The sequence below is a fragment of the Mustela putorius genome, unplaced genomic scaffold (genome assembly GCF_011764305.1).
Source record: "Mustela putorius furo isolate JIRA1106 unplaced genomic scaffold, ASM1176430v1.1 tig00003845_pilon_pilon_pilon, whole genome shotgun sequence".
Classification (NCBI taxonomy): Eukaryota; Metazoa; Chordata; class Mammalia; order Carnivora; family Mustelidae; genus Mustela; species Mustela putorius.
In genome coordinates, this window is record NW_025421998.1 from 62049685 (window position 1) to 62067499 (window position 17815).

General features: G+C 40.6%; 1 protein-coding gene across 6 annotated transcripts in view; it reads right to left on the reverse strand.

Moving 5' to 3' along the window:
• Nucleotides 1-17815, reverse strand: part of PDE1C (phosphodiesterase 1C) — a 304120-nt gene that overhangs the window by 54604 nt on the left and 231701 nt on the right. For all 6 annotated transcript variants that reach the window (XR_006601374.1, XM_045062853.1, XM_004762602.3 and 3 more), the window contains 4 exons: nt 14624-14705; nt 11149-11269; nt 10095-10270; nt 1108-1338 (listed from right to left, as the gene is read on the reverse strand). Coding sequence is in view for 5 of the 6 variants with exons in the window: in XM_045062853.1 (XP_044918788.1) it covers nt 1108-1338; nt 10095-10270; nt 11149-11269; nt 14624-14705 (610 nt within the window). In the remaining variant the exon portion in view is untranslated. The remainder of the gene's footprint in view (nt 1-1107; nt 1339-10094; nt 10271-11148; nt 11270-14623; nt 14706-17815) is intronic.

The following is a 17815-nucleotide window of genomic DNA, read 5'->3' on the forward strand; positions in this document are numbered from 1 at the left end:
CATTCTCATTATTGGAGGCTCTTAAGTGGCCCTGCTGTGAGCTGGTATTACTCTGCACACTTCACAGAGTCAGTAGAAGGCTAAGTAACCTGATCAAGGCCACCAAGAAGTGAGAGATACAGTTGTGCCTCGAATCCAAGTCTGTCAGACTACAAAACTACCTTGCTACAACTGGGCCCTTGAAAGTTCCAGAGACTCTGAACTTCCTACTCTTCCCTAAACAGGGTAACCATTCCATGCCCTTGTGCCTCAGCTTGTCTTGGTCCCTCTGGTGAAGAAGTCCCCATCCCCCATTCGACCAGCGAAGTTCAGCATTGAAAATAGCTCAGGGACCACCAGCCTCTGAAGCTTTCTTGGACATTTCTCCATTCTATGAGCCTCAGACACAAGAAGGCCAATGTCTCTTTTTTGACATGATCCTTGAGCTAAGTTTGACTGCCTTGCCATGACTGTTACTTGCTCAGAATTATTTCTAAGGATGTCCATGTCCTCTATGAGATTATGGACTTCCTGTGGCCTTTCTACTTCTAAATTCTCAGCGTCAAGCACAGTGCATTTAAGGTGATAACCAGATCATCTGGGTTTGGCTGGTACTTTTCTGGTTTTAAAATCTAAAGCTCTAGATGCAGGAAACTCCTCAGTCCCCAGGCAAAGGGGACAGGTGGTCATCCTAATGTATATATTTATTCACCTACAGACAGACAGACCTGAGTCCCAGCCCTGCCTGCTAGAGGGAGGGTGCATATGGAAGATACTTTCCATCCACACATCTGGGCAGTAAGCACTCAGGAATGTGCTCATATTGATAATAGTTATTTCCCCAGGGGACAGGTCAGCACTGACCAGAGTCTCCAGAACAGCTGGGAAAGGTCTGACAAACATAAATCTCCCCAGGAGAAAGGCCCAAGTCAGCCTCTGGCTGCTTTTGATGGGATCCTAATGGAATCCATGGCCCAGTGAGGTGTGATGAGCAGCAGCTGGGGGTGGGGGGGCAGGCAGAGACGAGGCTCCAAGAGCCATCCTCCTAGGTGTGTTTATTGGCCAGTTTCCATTCATCACATCATTAACACCCTGAAAAGAGCCTTTCACCAGGGAAACTGTACTCACCATTCTGTTGTTTTTCTCCTGAGGACTTCTCAGCTTTGGAATTTTTCCCACGAGGGTTGTCGCTTTTGTTCGTGCGCGTTCCATTGACTTGATTCTTAGCTTCCCCAGATGTCTTTTTCTCGGCTTTGCCAGCTGCACCTTCTTCAGCCTGGCTTTTGGCTTCCATTTCCTTTTGCTTCTCCTCTGCAGCCAGGCGAGCTTTTTCCTCTGCTTCCTTCTTGGCCTTCTCCTCTGTTCCCATGGCAAGTCAGGAAAGGCACAGAAAAGATGAAAAGAGGTCACGCTATTAGGAGAACTGCCTCTTTAAACAAAAACAAGTATTTGCACCGAGTGTTTGGGGTCTATCTCTGGTTAATTCAAGTGAGATTAGTGTCCATATTCAGGAAACCAATAAAATCGGTTCCTGGTGATGTCATTTCTGGAAATAGTGGGCGAGCAGAAGGGGCAGGGAGAAAGTAATAATAACAAGGATAATAACAATAAACCAATATAACAATTGGCATTTTCAATATTTATCATCAATAACTTCTCTTGAGTGTGTCCTCTTTGCCAGGTATTATGCTAAGTGCTTTCTAAGGGTTACTTTTTCATTCCCAAAACAGACTTAGGTGGTAGCTACCATTATTATAACACTATTTTAGAAATGTGAAGTCAAGGCTCAGGGACACTACAAAACCCTCTCATGGCCACAGTAGAAATCAGGAGTTTCATGGAGATTCACTTAGGCTCTGGAGTTGAAACACAAACAACTGATGACAAAACAGAAAGACAGGAAAAAATAACTGCCACGTTTCAGGTCACTGTTTGTGAAATTAAAAGTAGGAAGAGAATAATTAGGCCTTACAAAAAGCACGGTCTTCAAACTGTCCACAAGATTAAAGGTAGCCTCTAGTTTGGGCAGGTACCCTGTCTGCATCTTCCCCTTTAATGATAGGATGTCAGCCTTATTTCCAATTCTCCTTACTCTGAAAAGGTCTGACTCTGTGTTTCGTCAAAAACACAGCATCATTGCATATAATCAAGTATTCATGAAAAGATTGGTTCATTGGTTCAACATATTTATTGAGGAGTGACAGTATCAAGTACCATTTTAGGCACTGGGAATGTAGGAGCAAACAAGATTTATGGGAACTGAAAAGACCATAATTAAGAAATCAGTCAGTAAGATGATTTCAGGTGGTGAAAAAGGTAAAGCAAAAAGGAAAGCAAAGTAGTATGAAGGAACAGGATCAGTGTAAGGGAGGAGGTGGCATTCGATCAGGAGGTAAAGAAAGTGCTACCTGACAAATTCTTAATGATGAATTGCCAGCCATGAAATAATCAGGGAAACTAACATTCCAGGCCAAGGACATAGAAAACATCAAGGCCATGAGGTCAGAATGAGCTTGGTATGTTCAAGGGATACCGAGTTAGTTAGTATGGCTAACACAGATCTAGAAGCAGTTATCAACAGATGAAGTGGTGCTGGGCTGTAGGAAGTGACATACACCTAACAGAGACCAGTCCTCCCTTACCCGACAGACTCAGCCTGTTTAGCATCCAACTGATTCAAAAGGCCTTCCAGATTGTGCCTTCCATTCTAAAAAGCACTACTGCATTTTTTTTCTCTAGATGGGTTAAAAATATCCCACACAAATAGCATGGAGGACAGGGGAGTTAGAGAGGAGAAGGGAGTTGAGGGAAATTGGAAGGGGAGGTGAACCATGAGAGACTATGGACTCTGAAAAACAATCTGAGGGTTTCGAAGGGGCGATGGGGTGGGAGGTTGGGGGAACCAGGTGGTGGGTATTGGAGAGGGCACGGATTGCATGAGGTACAAAAACAATGAATACTGTTACACTGAAAATAAATTTAAAAAATTAAAAAAAATAGTAACAGGAAAAATAATTAATTAATTAATTAAAAAAAATATCCCACGTCTCATTATCAAGGGTCCTCTTTATTCTCCTTGCCTAGTCTTACTCCTAAAAAAGCTAGCCTTCACAGACAACGAGTTTGTTTGTAATCTAATGGGCACCAGGGTGATTATGTCTCCCCTTGTCCTAGCTGCTTAAAAGCACAAAAGCCCAAATCTGATCCAGTTCACATGTTCTTGGGGGCTTTATGGCATTGTATTTTGTGGATGTCTTTGATCTCCAGCTTCATTTTGCTTTTCCTCCCCCTATATCTGCCTGGCTCAAATGTCTTCCTTAATATCTTATGAAGTTTTCATTAATCTTTTCATTGATTCATCCTTCCAACCCATCCAATTCAATGCCCTGGCCTCACCCCAGACACATTAAATCATATTGTGGAGAAAGAGGGGCAAGAGTAGGATATTTTAAATGCTCTCCAGATGATTCTAATATGCAATCAGTATGGACAAGCATGGATTTAAATTTTAAATGTTTGCCATTCAATATTTCCTGACATTTTGCTACTCAACAAGATGCATTTATACTTTATAATGAAAAGGTATGTAAAGATTTCTTTACAAAATTAAATAATTATGCACATATAGAGTACAATTTGTCTTCTGACTTCTACAGAAAGGTACAACTAAAGGGTATGAGAATGCCCTTGCAGATGCTGAGATGGCATTCTCATTGGACTACAGGGTCACAGAAGTCCCCATAGAATATTCACCCTGACTTCCTCTCATCCTCCCACAGTGCCCTGAGGACAGAGGTTAAATGTCATCTCCATCACTGAATTCCAGTGCTTGGTATAGCACCTGGCACATAGTAGATACACATGGAATATCTGTTAACTAAATGAAACACAGTGGGTATGGTTCCCCCTATCTGCCAATGAACCTGACTTGTACATATTCCATCATCTGTAATCCAGGCCTGTGTAAAATACAGAAAGTGTACAAACTCTAAAGTCCTATCCTGGGGGAGTTAGCCATTTGACAAATTTTGGTTTCCTTAACCACTGATAGAGGTGAGTAAAAAGATGACTGTATTCACCACACAAAGAAAAAGTGATAGGGAAGGGAATTTTCATTCATATTCAAGTACCAGGTTAAATAACTCATGGTCCTCTCACAGAATCCCCACTGTAGCTGTGGCAAACTTCCAACACTCAAAATATCCACAAGTTAAAAGGAACTTGATAAAAACTGAAGGTGTTAAATTCTGGTTTGCTACAGAAGAGCATAAAATATTATCTGAGCAAGAAAAATTCATTTGACAACTGAGTCAGAACAATTTTTTATGGAAAATCCAGCAGAAAAAAACCTGGGAGAAGGTCCATTTTAGAAACAAATCTGGTTTTGCCCAACTCCTGTGGACAGCAGGTGACTAATGTTTGCATTAATGACGGTAGCTCCTATGACATCATAAGCAGATCCTAGGTGACCTGTTCCATTACATGACTCCTTTCTCTGTGGCAATTGTGTTCCAGCAGGTGGCTCTGCAATGTTCTTCAACTTCTCTACTTGCATCTCTCTTTGAGTCTTTGAAATATATGATATTAGGGTGACCAGCCATCAGCACCCAGTGGTACTACTCTAAATAGACAAAAACAGGGATGCCTGGGTGGCTCAGTCGTTAAGCGTCTGCTTTCAGCTCAGGTCATGATCATAGGGTCCTGGGATGGAGCCCTGCATTGGGCTCCCTGCTTGGCGGGAAGCCTGCTTTTCCCTCTCCCTCTGCCCCTGCTTGTATTCCCTCTTCCGCTATGTCTCTCTCTGTCAAATAAATAAATTAAATCTTTAAAACAAACAAACAAAAACAAGCAAACATGTAAATAAGAAAAAAAAATTGACAGGAAGTATGTTTGTGCCACATATTTTCAGGGCAAAATTATTAATATACCTAAACCTTTCTTACAAAGAGAAAAAGTAGGTTAAGTACACAATTAATTTGTATGTGCTACAAGGTTCTGAGGATAATATAGATAGAATTAAGTTTTCAGCTCTTAGTTTTAGGCATCTATCATCTTTAGCCATCTATCTAAGTCATTCTGGTAGGCTTTTAGACTAGTAGAAAGGAAATGTCATAGTTCAATTCCATTTCCTTTTGCTTCCTGATTCAGACTATCTATGGTGATTTGTCTCACAATGAAAATGGCCCAAACAAGCAGCTAATAAGTTAAGGTAGAGCAAGGCAGAGCAGCGCCCTCATGATCCATAATTCTCATTCCTCTTGAGAGCTGGTTCTATCCCACACTGAATACCTACACATTCTGGGAGAAGTACATTGATTTCTTTGTTCAATTTCCCTTTCTGAATAATGGTTTATGGTCTCTTGGTTAAAAATGGCATTGAACTAGTTATCCTTTGATATAAATTTCTGAATTGCTTACTTATACTACCTACAGAGAGAGAGAAAGAAAAGGAGAGAAACTGACTAACAGGAAAACAAACAACCAAAATACTATATAAATTTTGAATGGTTAACTCTTTGCTATATACAAAAACAACAAAAAAAACTTCTATATATTTAAGGACTCAGAAGGTGTTCACACAGGGTCTTTCTAAAAATGGAAGCCAAGAAGTACTCCAGCTGGGAGAAAAATTCAACCAGTATTAGATCCTCAAGAATGAGCAAAATATATAAATGATGTGCAATAAAAGTAGTAAATCTTAGTGTTAAAAAAATTGTTGTTAAGCTAGATATAAAACTTGAAGCAAATATTAAAAGTAATATTAAGGTTAAGTTAATTAAAAAATAATAATTTACTTATAATCACTCAGATTACAAATTTTGTGGTATCTCAACAGAAACTGATCGATTATGGAAGAAATAAATAAAAATTCAATAAATATCTCAGCATTTGCAAAGACTCTCACTATATATGACTTCATATTTACATTGATAGACACATAAGTCAATAAAAATGTAAAGGTAATCTCCGGGAAAATAAAATTAAGATATATTTATTTATTTATTTAAAGATTTTGTATTTATTCATTAGAACACAAGCAGGGGGAGAGGCAGGGGGGAGGAAGAAGCAGACTCTCCACTGAGCTGGGAGCCTGATATGGGGCTTGATCCCAAGACCTAGAGATCATGATCTGAGCCCAAGACAGTCCTTAACCATCTAAGCCACCTAGGCAGCCCCCAAATAGGACATATTTAAAAAGACCATTTATGAAGCTAGCTAATGGGTAGGGGGAAGGGCAAAATAGATAAAGGAGATCAAAAAGGTACAAACTTCCAGTTACAAAATAAATAAATCATGGAGATAAAAACTACAGCATAGGAAATATACTCAATAATACTACAAGAATGTTGTAAGTTGACAGATGGTGACTATACTTATCAAAAAAGAACATAATTAAAAGGCATATGACAAAAAATTAAAAGGCATATGACAAACTAGATATGACAGAAACTGCCAAGATATTTTGTCAATTGAAGAATTGCCATCCTTAATATGTAAAGAGTTATTTATGAATCAATAATAAAAATATAAACATCCTAATGAGAAAAATGAAGGGGGAATACCTCCCACTTCTATTGGAAATAACTCCCACTTCTTTTGGAAGACATTAGTTTAAAAAAAAAAAAAAGAAGAAGAAACTTTCCAGAGAGAAATTTGATAATACATATCAAGAGCTTTACAGTTTTTCATTTACTTTGACAGAAGAATTCCACATCTAGAAATTTATCATAGGTAAGTAATCAGAGGCAGGTTCAAAGACTTTTGAACTTGTATGTTTATAACTGTGTTATATATAATAATGAAGAACTGACAACCAAAATGTGCAGAAATAGAGGTGTGTTACATAAAATGCAGCCATTTAAATCATACTTTCTGGGACGCCTGGGTGGCTCAGTTTGTTAAGCGGCTGCCTTTGGCTCAGGTCATGATCCCAGCGTCCTGGGATCGAGTCCCACATCGGGCTCCTTGCTTGGCGGGGAGCCTGCTTCTCCCTCTGCCTCTGCCTGCCACTCTGTCTGCCTGTGCTTGCTCTCGCTTCTCTCTCTATGACAAATAAATAAATAAAATCTTTAAAATAAATAAATAAATAAATAAATCATACTTTCTGAGAATATTCAGTATCAAGATAAAATTCTTAAAATAGAAATAGTAAAACAAAATATAAAGTTTTACTTATATAAATACATAAGCATGATAAATAAAATTAAAAAGAATCATATCCGAATTTCACCAATATCTGGCTAAAGAGGTTAGGAGTGATTTTTTTTTAATTTTTTAAATTTTTTATTTTTTATTTTTATAAACATGTAATGTATTTTTATCAGGAGTGATTTTTATTTTTTTCTTTACACATTTATTTGTATTTCAGCATTGTAACCTAAACACATATTTTTACACCAGAAAAAAATGTTTATAAAGTATTAAATACTGAAAAAAATTGATCAATATTGATCAGACTTACAAATTACTATGCCTACGTATCTTTGGGAATAATAATTTTCAGCCCTGAGAGCTGTTAAGAAATATTGATTTAATCATTTCTAGCAACTATGGGTTCTGGTCTAGCAAGCTTTGTCTATCAGGTTGGTTAATAAAACTAAGACTTTAGATCCCATTCTAATCAATTTAATAACAAGATATGTTCAAGTGCCCCATGCAGGTCAGACTTTCTTAAAATTATGGTTTTCTGATAGAAAAGAACAAGAGCAAAGCAGCCTGGGATAATCAAGTACAAACTAACCACCAGTGGAAAGAAAGATGTAAATGGATCTCTCAGCACTAGTGAACTAGTCAACAGCATTCCTGGGAGGCTGAAAACAGTAAGATAGAGTATTAGATATAGGTTGGTATTTTTAGCACCATCTTCTTAGCTCTGCATTCCAACCTCTAACTTTCTTTTCCAGCTTTTCTAAAATAACCACTATGAGTTATCAGGCACTAACCACATGCAGCTCCATTCTCAGTGCTTTGCAAATCTATTTCCGTTCTTTGCATCAACTCTGTGATATCTATTATCACCCTCAGAAGGTAATTTTCTCAAAGAATCTACATGAATCTGCCAAAGAGCCCAGTGCAAGTAGGGATTCAATTCTCCATTTCCCCACTAACTGAAATTTGCTTTGATATTCAAACTATCTTCGCACGAAACATATAATATATAACCCAGGCTTTGTGCCTCCATCCATCTCTTTTCTCCTTGTTTCCCATTTTAAAATCTAACACCTCCTGCAGGACTCAACCTCAGGCATCCTTGAAGTCCTGGCTACAAGATGCCTTCCCAAACACCCTAGGCAGATTTAGGGACAAGTCCCTTTATGCTTCCAAAATAGCTTAACCATATCACAATCAGCATACCTAACATTTTGTAATTATTAGCGTTTATTTACAACATTCTCAAAGGGCCAGTTTTCCCCTGGAAAAGAAGCCGGCTATGGCTCCCCTCGGTGATCAGTTTCTGAAGGTAACTTAAGTAAGCGAGAGAACTGCAAACAAATTATTTTGAAGTACCTCTTTAGACTGTGTGTTGTCGGGAATTGGATTTTCGTATGTAATGAGTGTAATTGATTATAAGAGAGCGCTTCTTTTGAGATGATGTAGTAGCCGCAATTGCTGCTTGCAAGTTCTGCCAACAGGGAGAATTTAAATGTTTCAAGCATCGGAATAGACTGGGAGAGGCTACATTTAAAACATGGAAGAGGTGTTGGCTCCGTAGCTCAGGGTCCAACATCTGTCCTGAAATGATAAGGGCCCAATTAAGCCTTAAAAGCGCCATAAATAAAGCCTTAAAAGCGCCTTTGCCCCACCTGAAACGAGCAACCACTCGGGCAGGATTCTGTGGACAAGCCACAAGAGCTGGCTTTTAAACAACTGCAGCAGTGGGGTGGGTCTCTTCTGTCATACACTAGAAGCAGCCCCTGATGTATGAGGGGCCTCCAGAGCCAGAACTTGTCCTGCCCGGCCTCTCCCACACTTCCTTCAACTTGCTGTGATAAAAGTGTCAGGGTTGTGTTTGAGGATGAAACTCTCCTTTCTTGTAATGAGGGCCTGGGGCCCAGGGCCAATGGGTGCTGGCGACAAGCACAAATCTGAACTTCCATCCTCCCCTTGGAGGAAACTCTGTGGGAATGCCCTCTGCCCTCAGGAGACGGTAAGCTCTAAGGACCAGGATGTCTGTGCTTCATCTCCACACTCTCAGCACGTAGGAAGCATTCGGTAGATGTTAACAAACACTAACTATTGTTGAAGTCTCACCCAGTCTCACTGACTGGGGTCAGTCCCCTCCCTGAGCTCCAAGAGCCATCTATGTTTGCGTCTCTCCCCAGAATCCAGTGCCATGGCATCGTACCCCTATCCCACATATGTGTTCCTCCCTAGGCTACAGGCTGAGCATGTCATATGTATGGATCATGTAGCATGTGTTCGAGAAACATGAATATGCGTATGAGCAAACGGATTTCAGCTGTCAAGAAGTACAAGGATTTCAGTCTTTTTTATCTATAGTACCAAGAGTCCTGACTTTTCTCACCTGAATTTTGATGTTGGCCTCAGTGAATTTTGCCTACAAGCTAACTTCATCTCAGATCAGTCTGAGGGGAGGAGCAAGATGGCAGAAGAGTAAGAGACCTAAATTTTGTCTGGTCTCAGAAGGTCCCTGAGTCATGACTGAAGATAAGTTGAGAACATGAAAGGGGGCTAAAAATGCTTGAAAGGATATTAAAGTTCCTTCTGTCCCATGTAAAGTCAGAGGTGGCTATAGGCCAGGCTTTACTCAGATAAAGGAAGAAAGTAGGTCTCATCATTGTGTCACATGACATGAAATGAGAATGACAAGGTGATCTCGCAGAAACCAAGAAATAACGCCCATCCATGGTAGGATCTTCACAACAACAAGAAGATTTTAGTCAGATAGCACAAAGGTCATGCTGAAGTGGGGACTTGCCTTATTCTATTGTGCACTGAGTGGTACACACACGGGACCCTACCAGTCAAGCCATTTGAATCCAGATCCTGAGATCATGCTTCCTTTGTAACTCCTATAAATCAGGGGTGGCAATGCCTTGTTTTCTAAGTGGGTCTGGACAGATCCCCTGGAAGATTCCCCAGTAGCATGTTACCTTTGGGCACCTTGGCCCTCCATCTCTCCCGGTTGATGTGCACCACCTCAGTCCAAGTCGTCTTAAAACTCTTATAGTCAACGGGGATGACAGAAATGTTGATGGGGGCGCTACCTTCCGAGCCAGTGCTCTTCACACCCGACCGCTTTGCATCCGCTGAACTGATGCTGTTCAAACTGGAGGACACAAAGTCACACCAAAGGGGAAGGTTAGTGTTTAAAAAAAAAGGTATGCCAAGGAATGAGCCCAAGAAGGAAGTTGTGTTGCGAAATTCCTGGGTCCTGAAATTTGCGATTCCTATTTTCCATATGTGACAAATAGGAAATTCTATATTTTCAGCAGGAAATAAAAATCAAGGTTTCAGCCTCATGAGGGTTGCTTTTCCCCATATTTCTTCTCTGCTGATTGGTATCCTCTTATTCAATATGACCAGAGTTCTCTCACGTGAATTCTGTCTTCAGTTCTCTGAAACTAACCCGTTTGAAACTGGGCTTCTACTTGGTTCCCTACTGTAACTACCTGCTTTGACACTGACCACTTTTCCAAGTTACCCAGTCACTTGTACCTCTTTTTCTCCAGCTCCAGGCCCCCACCCCATACTGAAGTGCCTCTGACCCCAGGTTCTTTTTCCTTCCTCCACTTCCTTCTTCTCCTAAACCTAGAAATAAAAGTCGTTTCATTTCTTGTGAGAATTCTGATCAAGGTACTTTCTTTTTGCTGTATGGGGAGAAAGGGCCACCTGGGCCCAGAAGGTCAAAGTGCCGTGATGGGTGCTGCCATGAGCAAAAGCACCAAAAGAGAGAAAAGGGCAGAGGACCAGCACTGGAAACCCACCAGTCATGGTGTGAATCTTGGTCACTCCCTTCCAGGCCAGCCTGGAGAGCACAGACAGTCCAGCTTCCACTCCTCTGAGAAAAAGAAAGAGGCAGACATCCCCCTTACAAGAGAGGGAGAGCAAACATCATCATAAAATACCCCCATCTCTCCCAAAGGAACAACTCTGTCCTCACAGACAGGCTGACCTGACCCCCATCCTTCAAGTTTTTCCACTGACCTTGAACGCCTCTGTCCGGTCCCGCCAGTTTGGGAGGTTTCATCAATTAAAGGGCTCACAATCTTCTCAGTCATGTCCGTGAGCACAGTGAAGGTGGGCTCCACAATGAAATCAATAAAACCTGAAGAGAGACAGTAACACCTCAGAGGAACTACATGTTAATTGGGCCTTTCCATATTTTCCTATGGAAACTGATGAACCTTAACTTTCTTTTAAAATTTATCCACAGAGGAACTCCAGATCAGATTAGGAGAGAGGAAGTTGGTCTTTATTCATTTAACATGTGCCTTGAGTTGAATATCGTGAGTCAGTTCCATTTCTCCTACATAACTTTTCTATGACTTTCTAGTAGCTAGCTCAATCAAGTGATTAAGAAACACATATTCAACCCGCCCCCTCCATCCAACAAATGCTGCAGTTGGTGCTGCCTGTGAGACAAAGATGTAGATCACAACCTGCCTACCCTCAAGACGTTATAAGAGAGATTAACTAAGCACAAAAATGACCCCTAGAGTACATGGAAAAGGACAAAGAGAAGCCCAAAGATGGCCTCTGGGAAGGTAAGGGAGGGAGAATATTTTCCTTCCCACTGAGAGGCCTATGAACAGTTTTATGGAGGTTGTAATTTTGAGCTGAGCCCTAAGTCTCTTTATTCAAGGTGGAAGCGGTAGGATAAGCCAAGTGATGAGGATGGGGAAAATGTAGGATGTGTCTGAGGAATGACTGGGGCTTAAGGATATTTTTGGAGTTGGAGAAGGAAAGTTTGGGAAGGCAGGTAGTCACCAGCTCAGGGAGGGAGGTTCCTAAGGATCTGCCTAAGGAGTTGGGTATGACCTAGAATGTGTACTAGAAGCCCCTTGAGATGTTTGGAGAGAATCACAGTTAGATTTTTTTTATTATTATTTGAGAAAGTTAATCAGCAAGATGGACATGAAGGGAGAGAGCAGAAGAGGCTGAAGCTGGGAAAATCATTTCAGGAGCTGTTGCAACAGCTTGAAGGAAAGATAAGGAAGGCGGGATTTAGTGCTAGTGAAAGACGGGGGCGTCACGGAGGCACAGGTGCAAGCACAGCAGTGGGGGGGGGTGCTGCTTCAAAGTGGGAATTGTCAGGGACCTCCCACAGCAAAGCAGAGAACCAAGGGATGATGGGGAAACTGAGGCCAGGGTAAAGGACGATGGGCTCAGTCTTAGATCTGCTGACTCTGATGTGCCAGGGATATATCCAGATGAGAGAGGGTAAGCAGAACCAGAAGAATGAGGGTTGGAAACTGGGAGAGGGGTCAGATCTGGATCTGGAACTAGAACTTGGAGATATTGCCATGTTGGGTTGATAATTAATGTTAGGTTAGAGTCACCGTCTCAATGGCCCAAAAATGCCTGGGTATTCTGTGACATAGTAGTGAAAAATATATGATCTGAAACTACTGGTGGTGGTTCATTACACAGCCAAATGGAAGTTGGAAGGAAATGAAATACCAATCAAAGGAAATACGGTGTTTTGTACAAATGCTATTTGGTTTTCATGACTGAGGTGGGGGTGATCCTGGCACTTAATGCCCAACAATGAAGGATGCTAAAATTCTTACAATGTAATTGGCAAAACAAGCATTGTCCCAAATACCCATAGTATCCTGATAAGGAAACACTGATGGCCAACTTTGTATGACAGTTCATTGCAGTCTAATTTTATAAATCTGGCTTAAGCTAAAACTGAAGTGTTTCATGACACTGTTTTCACCTTTTTCTTTTCATTCAAGTTGAAGTTAACAGGTCCAAACCAGAACTAAATTACCAGCTTCCCCTCCATCCCTTATAATGGGACCATGGTCCAACCACTTAATCTGGATTGCTGCCTTCACCTTAGTTTTGCATCCAGCTGAATCCTTAACATATTACATGCTGCCCCTCTCCTGGAAAATCTCTGTCCTCCCTCATCCTATCACCCATCATTGTTTCCTTATAATCCTGCAGAAGGCACCAGGCTTATTTCCTTGCCTCTAGTCTAACTCAGAACCCCCCCAGCTACTGATAGAAAATTTTTCTAAAACTGCGGTTAACAAACTTTCTGTAAAGGACCAGGCAGTGAATATTTTAGGTTCTGTGGGCCAAATCTATGACAACTCCTTAACTCTCTCACTGTAGTGTAAAAGTAGCCGCAGACAATTTGCAAATGAATGAGCTTAGCTGTGTTATAATAAAACCATTTATAGGATCAAGTGGTAGGCCAGATTTAGTCCCCAGGCTACAGTTTGCAGACTCTTATTCTAAAGCATCGATTTATACATTTTTAAATCTTATTTAAAATTCTTTAGATATGCCCTGATTTTCTCTCCAGACATGTCGCTCACTTCATCCTATTCTCTGCCCACTACTCCAGCCGTATGGAGCTGTTTGTAATGCCCTGACCATACAAGACTGTTTTAAATGTCCCTGCTCAGTATATGCCCTTCCACTCACCCTTTACACACCTCTAACCAACAACACCATCTAACTAGATAACTACCTACTAATTACTTAAGCCCCAACTCAAATATTACCCTTTAACAAGTCTTTCTGCCTCTAACGGTCCACACACTCTGTTGTGTACCCAAGTGCACCATGTACAAAACTCTACCTTAGCACTGTGACACTCACACGTCTTCTGTTTTCCTAACGTCCTACATACCACCCAACACTGGTTCAATGTCTTTGGGAGCAGATACCATATATAATTTGTATTTGCTTTTTTATAACATCTGTTTTAGTGCCCATTAGCACCTGGCACCTCACAGAAACTCAATATATTATTATGAAAAAAAGGAATGAGTACCCAAAATATAAGTAGGAAAAAATCAGTAAATCTTTGAATTTCTTTTTTAAGTGATTTCAGACTCTTCCAAGTGAAGAGCACTGCTGAAAGTTAATTTATGTGTGATACTGGTACCCTCTCTCATATCTGAGAATTTTTGTAATGCACACATATTATGGTTATCAGCACTATAAAATTATCTTTACCCAAAAAAGGTTCTAAAACATTTCTAAAAAGAAAGAAACATTTAAAATGAACCATTCCTAGAAGTAGGGTCATTCATGAAATGGGACTGTCCTGGAAACAAGGCCAGAGGAAGCATCAAGCATCATTGAGGAGCAATGCCAGGGAGACTTCCGGTATTGCGTGCAGAATGGAGAGGTTGAAATAGAATGGGCTTCTTGCCACTGATTCTTGTCATTGCACTGGAAAGTTGAGGCCCCTTTTGCTCTTAGTGGGGAATAACAGAGATAGCAGAGCATCACTGTCTAATCTTCCCACAAACCAGCTACATTCCAAGGAGTAGGATGGGGGGAACAGCTCCATCAACCCAACCAGCCAGAGCCATGAGCACAGTACAGCAGAATGGAGCCAGGTTCCCAGCCAAAGAGCCACTGGGAGCATCTGAGCTTACTTCTAGGCACCCCTCTGTTTTTTCTTTCCATCCAAAGGGCTGTCAACACATACCCACTTGCGACTGAGCAACCATCGTTGACTTTCGATCACACAGAGGAGAAAAAGGCAGCCCCAGCTCTGCTTCTCTGTCACCCTAGAAAAACAGGAGGTCATAGTAAATTCAGATCAGTAGGTGAAGCTGCCCAGATTTTATTTAGCAACTTCAACTGCCACAAAGGCCATTGGTCTTTATTATAATTATTACAATTACATTATGTAAGAAGTCCTTTTGGGGCCTACTCCTTTGTATAAAAGACACCAAGAAGCTGAAGCCCTCTGGGATCCAATCATTCCATCCAACTGCAAAGGCACATGGTGTTGTATAGGAAGTTTCATCAGGCAGCAAAATATCCCCCGAGGAAAATAAGAAAAGCCAATGCGTCCTGTGGCCCAGAGCCAACACTGCAGTCAGAATTCCTATGTGTTCTCAAGTTGTCGTGTCAGTCTGCAGCCTTTCTTGAGCCAGTGAAGCTCCCCCAGTTGTGGGCAGTGGCCAAGACACAAATTCAAACTGGACTGATTTGGACTTACACCCCCAGTGCTGCTACCTAACGCTACACACAACTAGGATAAGTGTTTCCAGGGTCTTGAGCACAGGGCTTGGTCCATAATGGAATGTGGACCAAAACAGAGACAGAGTAAATGACTGCTTCTGCTTCTCAAGCTGGACAGTAATAATTCTCTAGTCAATATATTCTCAAGCTCCCCAAGAAACACCACTATAACAAGTAAGTATTATGAAAGTCTAAATAATGAGGGAGATGGTTTTCGAAAACCTGGACGAAAAGCTCCATCCTTTAGTCACACAGGTAGAGGAAAGGGAGAATATGGCACCCTTCTCACAGGAGTGAAGTTGTGCTGATTCATTTTACTAGGATAGAATCTGCTCAGGTTAATGGCTACTGCCCTCAGCTTGAATCTGGCCTTTCTCCCTCTACCTGTGTGATCACAGCAAGTTTATTTTCCCTCTCTACATTTCAGTTTTATGTTCTATAAAGTATGGATAATAACCCCTATCACATCAGGTTATGATGAGGATTAAATGAGAAATACATATAAATAAATAAAATAACTATTATTGTTTCTTTAATATTAGGTATCTTAGGTATCTCTAATATTGATGTCAAGAGTTGAGAAACATTTAGCCAATTTGTTACACCAAATACACTCTGATTATAATACATATTACAAATAAATCAATAGTACATAAAAAGTAATAACAATAAAAACTAGACCAGGTTCAAAAACTAAATACTTTTCTTTCTAAGGCATGCTATCAAAGAGAAAAGACATGGACACACACACACACACACACACACACACAGAACATCTACTGAAAGGAAGGAAAAGGAATGGGCGTCTGAGGAAGCTGAATGGTGTGGTCACAATAGGTGGTAGGGACATCCAAGGGCCTCAGGAACAGTCCTGAAGTGGCTCAGTTCCTTCTGCACACTTTCTTGTTCCCATGGGACACAATGGCTCCTCCATTTCTGAGTATACCCTGCTGCAGACTGTATTATCTCTCAAGTGGCAGGATAAAAATAATTTACTCCTGAGCTATTTCTACTTGGGCAGGATAAAGAGAAGAAAGAGTATTTGTAACATAAACTGTTTTGATGGTTTAGCAGGACAGCTCAGCTAAAGCAAATAAAACCCATTCTTATTCCCTATGAAGCAGGGATACAAGTTGGTTTGGGGGTTCATTTTTACAGGGGTGATCAAGAAGAAAAGGTGGTGAACACTAACCACTTGGATATTAGGGTGTATGCGTTAATTTGGGTTGTATTAGTGAAAAAGTACAAGCTATTAAATAACTTCTTATCCCATGGACTTGTCCATACCACATCTCCACATCACTTACATCTTTTGGATTTAATTGAGCTATTAAATGCCTATTTTAAAATAGTAGTCATTGAATTTCCTTTGGAGAATGGATACATTTTTGAACTGAAAAAATGTGCAGAAAGTAATATGGAAGGATGTACTTCTACAGGTGAATTCAACTTGACTGAAACAATATTTTATGACTCTATAACTACTGGCCTGTGTGGAATTATACATACTCTTTCCTTTTACTGAAGATGTCAATATTTTTTAAAAGGGCAAAAGTCTCAGCACAACGGATTTTTTTTTTTTTTTTTACTAACTCATATTTTTCTTCCAGGACAATACAGAAAAATAAGTAACTTATTCCTACCATAGGAGTTAAGACTAATAAAGTCACATAGTCAATCTGCAAAAGGAGCACAATGCATTTTGTTGAATGAAAGAAGAGATGAATTTGATTAGAAACACTGAAGTTCTTCGGCTACATAGACATTTATGACAGGCAAGCTGGGGCAACAGTCAGGCAGTTGGCTGTTCATAAGACCTCCCTCCTTTTCCTTCTTTGTTTCCTGTCCACACAGCTATACTATTTCCCAGGATCTCTGCCAGTTAGTACTATATAATAAAACGAGAGGAGATGGGGGTCGTACCTCCACCAAACTTCTGGCATATAAAATCTCCTATACCTACTTCACGTTCTTCCCTTTTTTGCTGGCTTGACGTAGACAAGCAATATGGAAGCCATGTAGAGTCTGGGTCTAAAATCACTGCTGATTGTAAACTACCTGCCAGTCAAGAAACACTTGTCCTGTGCTTTACATGAGTGGGTAATAAACTTCCATTTGATGTGTGTCATTATTCACTTTGGAGTTTTTTTATAGAAGCTATAAGTAAGAAACAAGCCAATCAAGAAAAACAAAGATTATTTCCATATTGTAAGTTCACAGGGCAGGTGACATTTTAAGTGAGTCTCCTCAGGTAGTGTGAAGAAAAAGTATCTGTTTGGAAAGGGTAACAAAAGCATCACAGAAAAAAAAAATCACAGCACTGTACACTCTTCCTTCCCAGGGGAAGAAGTTACAAGTAGGAGGTATAAGAAAAATCATTGTGATTTGGGTTTAAGATAATATAGTGAAGACATCTGTGTCTTTTCTTCTCAGAAATTATCCTCTCAAAACAGGAGAGCAAGAAACAGAAACACAAATGTTAGGAAAAATCTGTAATCTCAAATGAACTAGATGAGGAATGGCTGCCAAATGTTGTGAATATTGGAGAGGAGTGAGATAAGACCCCCAGAGAAGAGGCCTAGGGCTCCAGATCTCAGGTAAAACTTGAAGAGTTAGTTCTCCTGGTTCTTTTTGGTGTGAGGAGCAACCC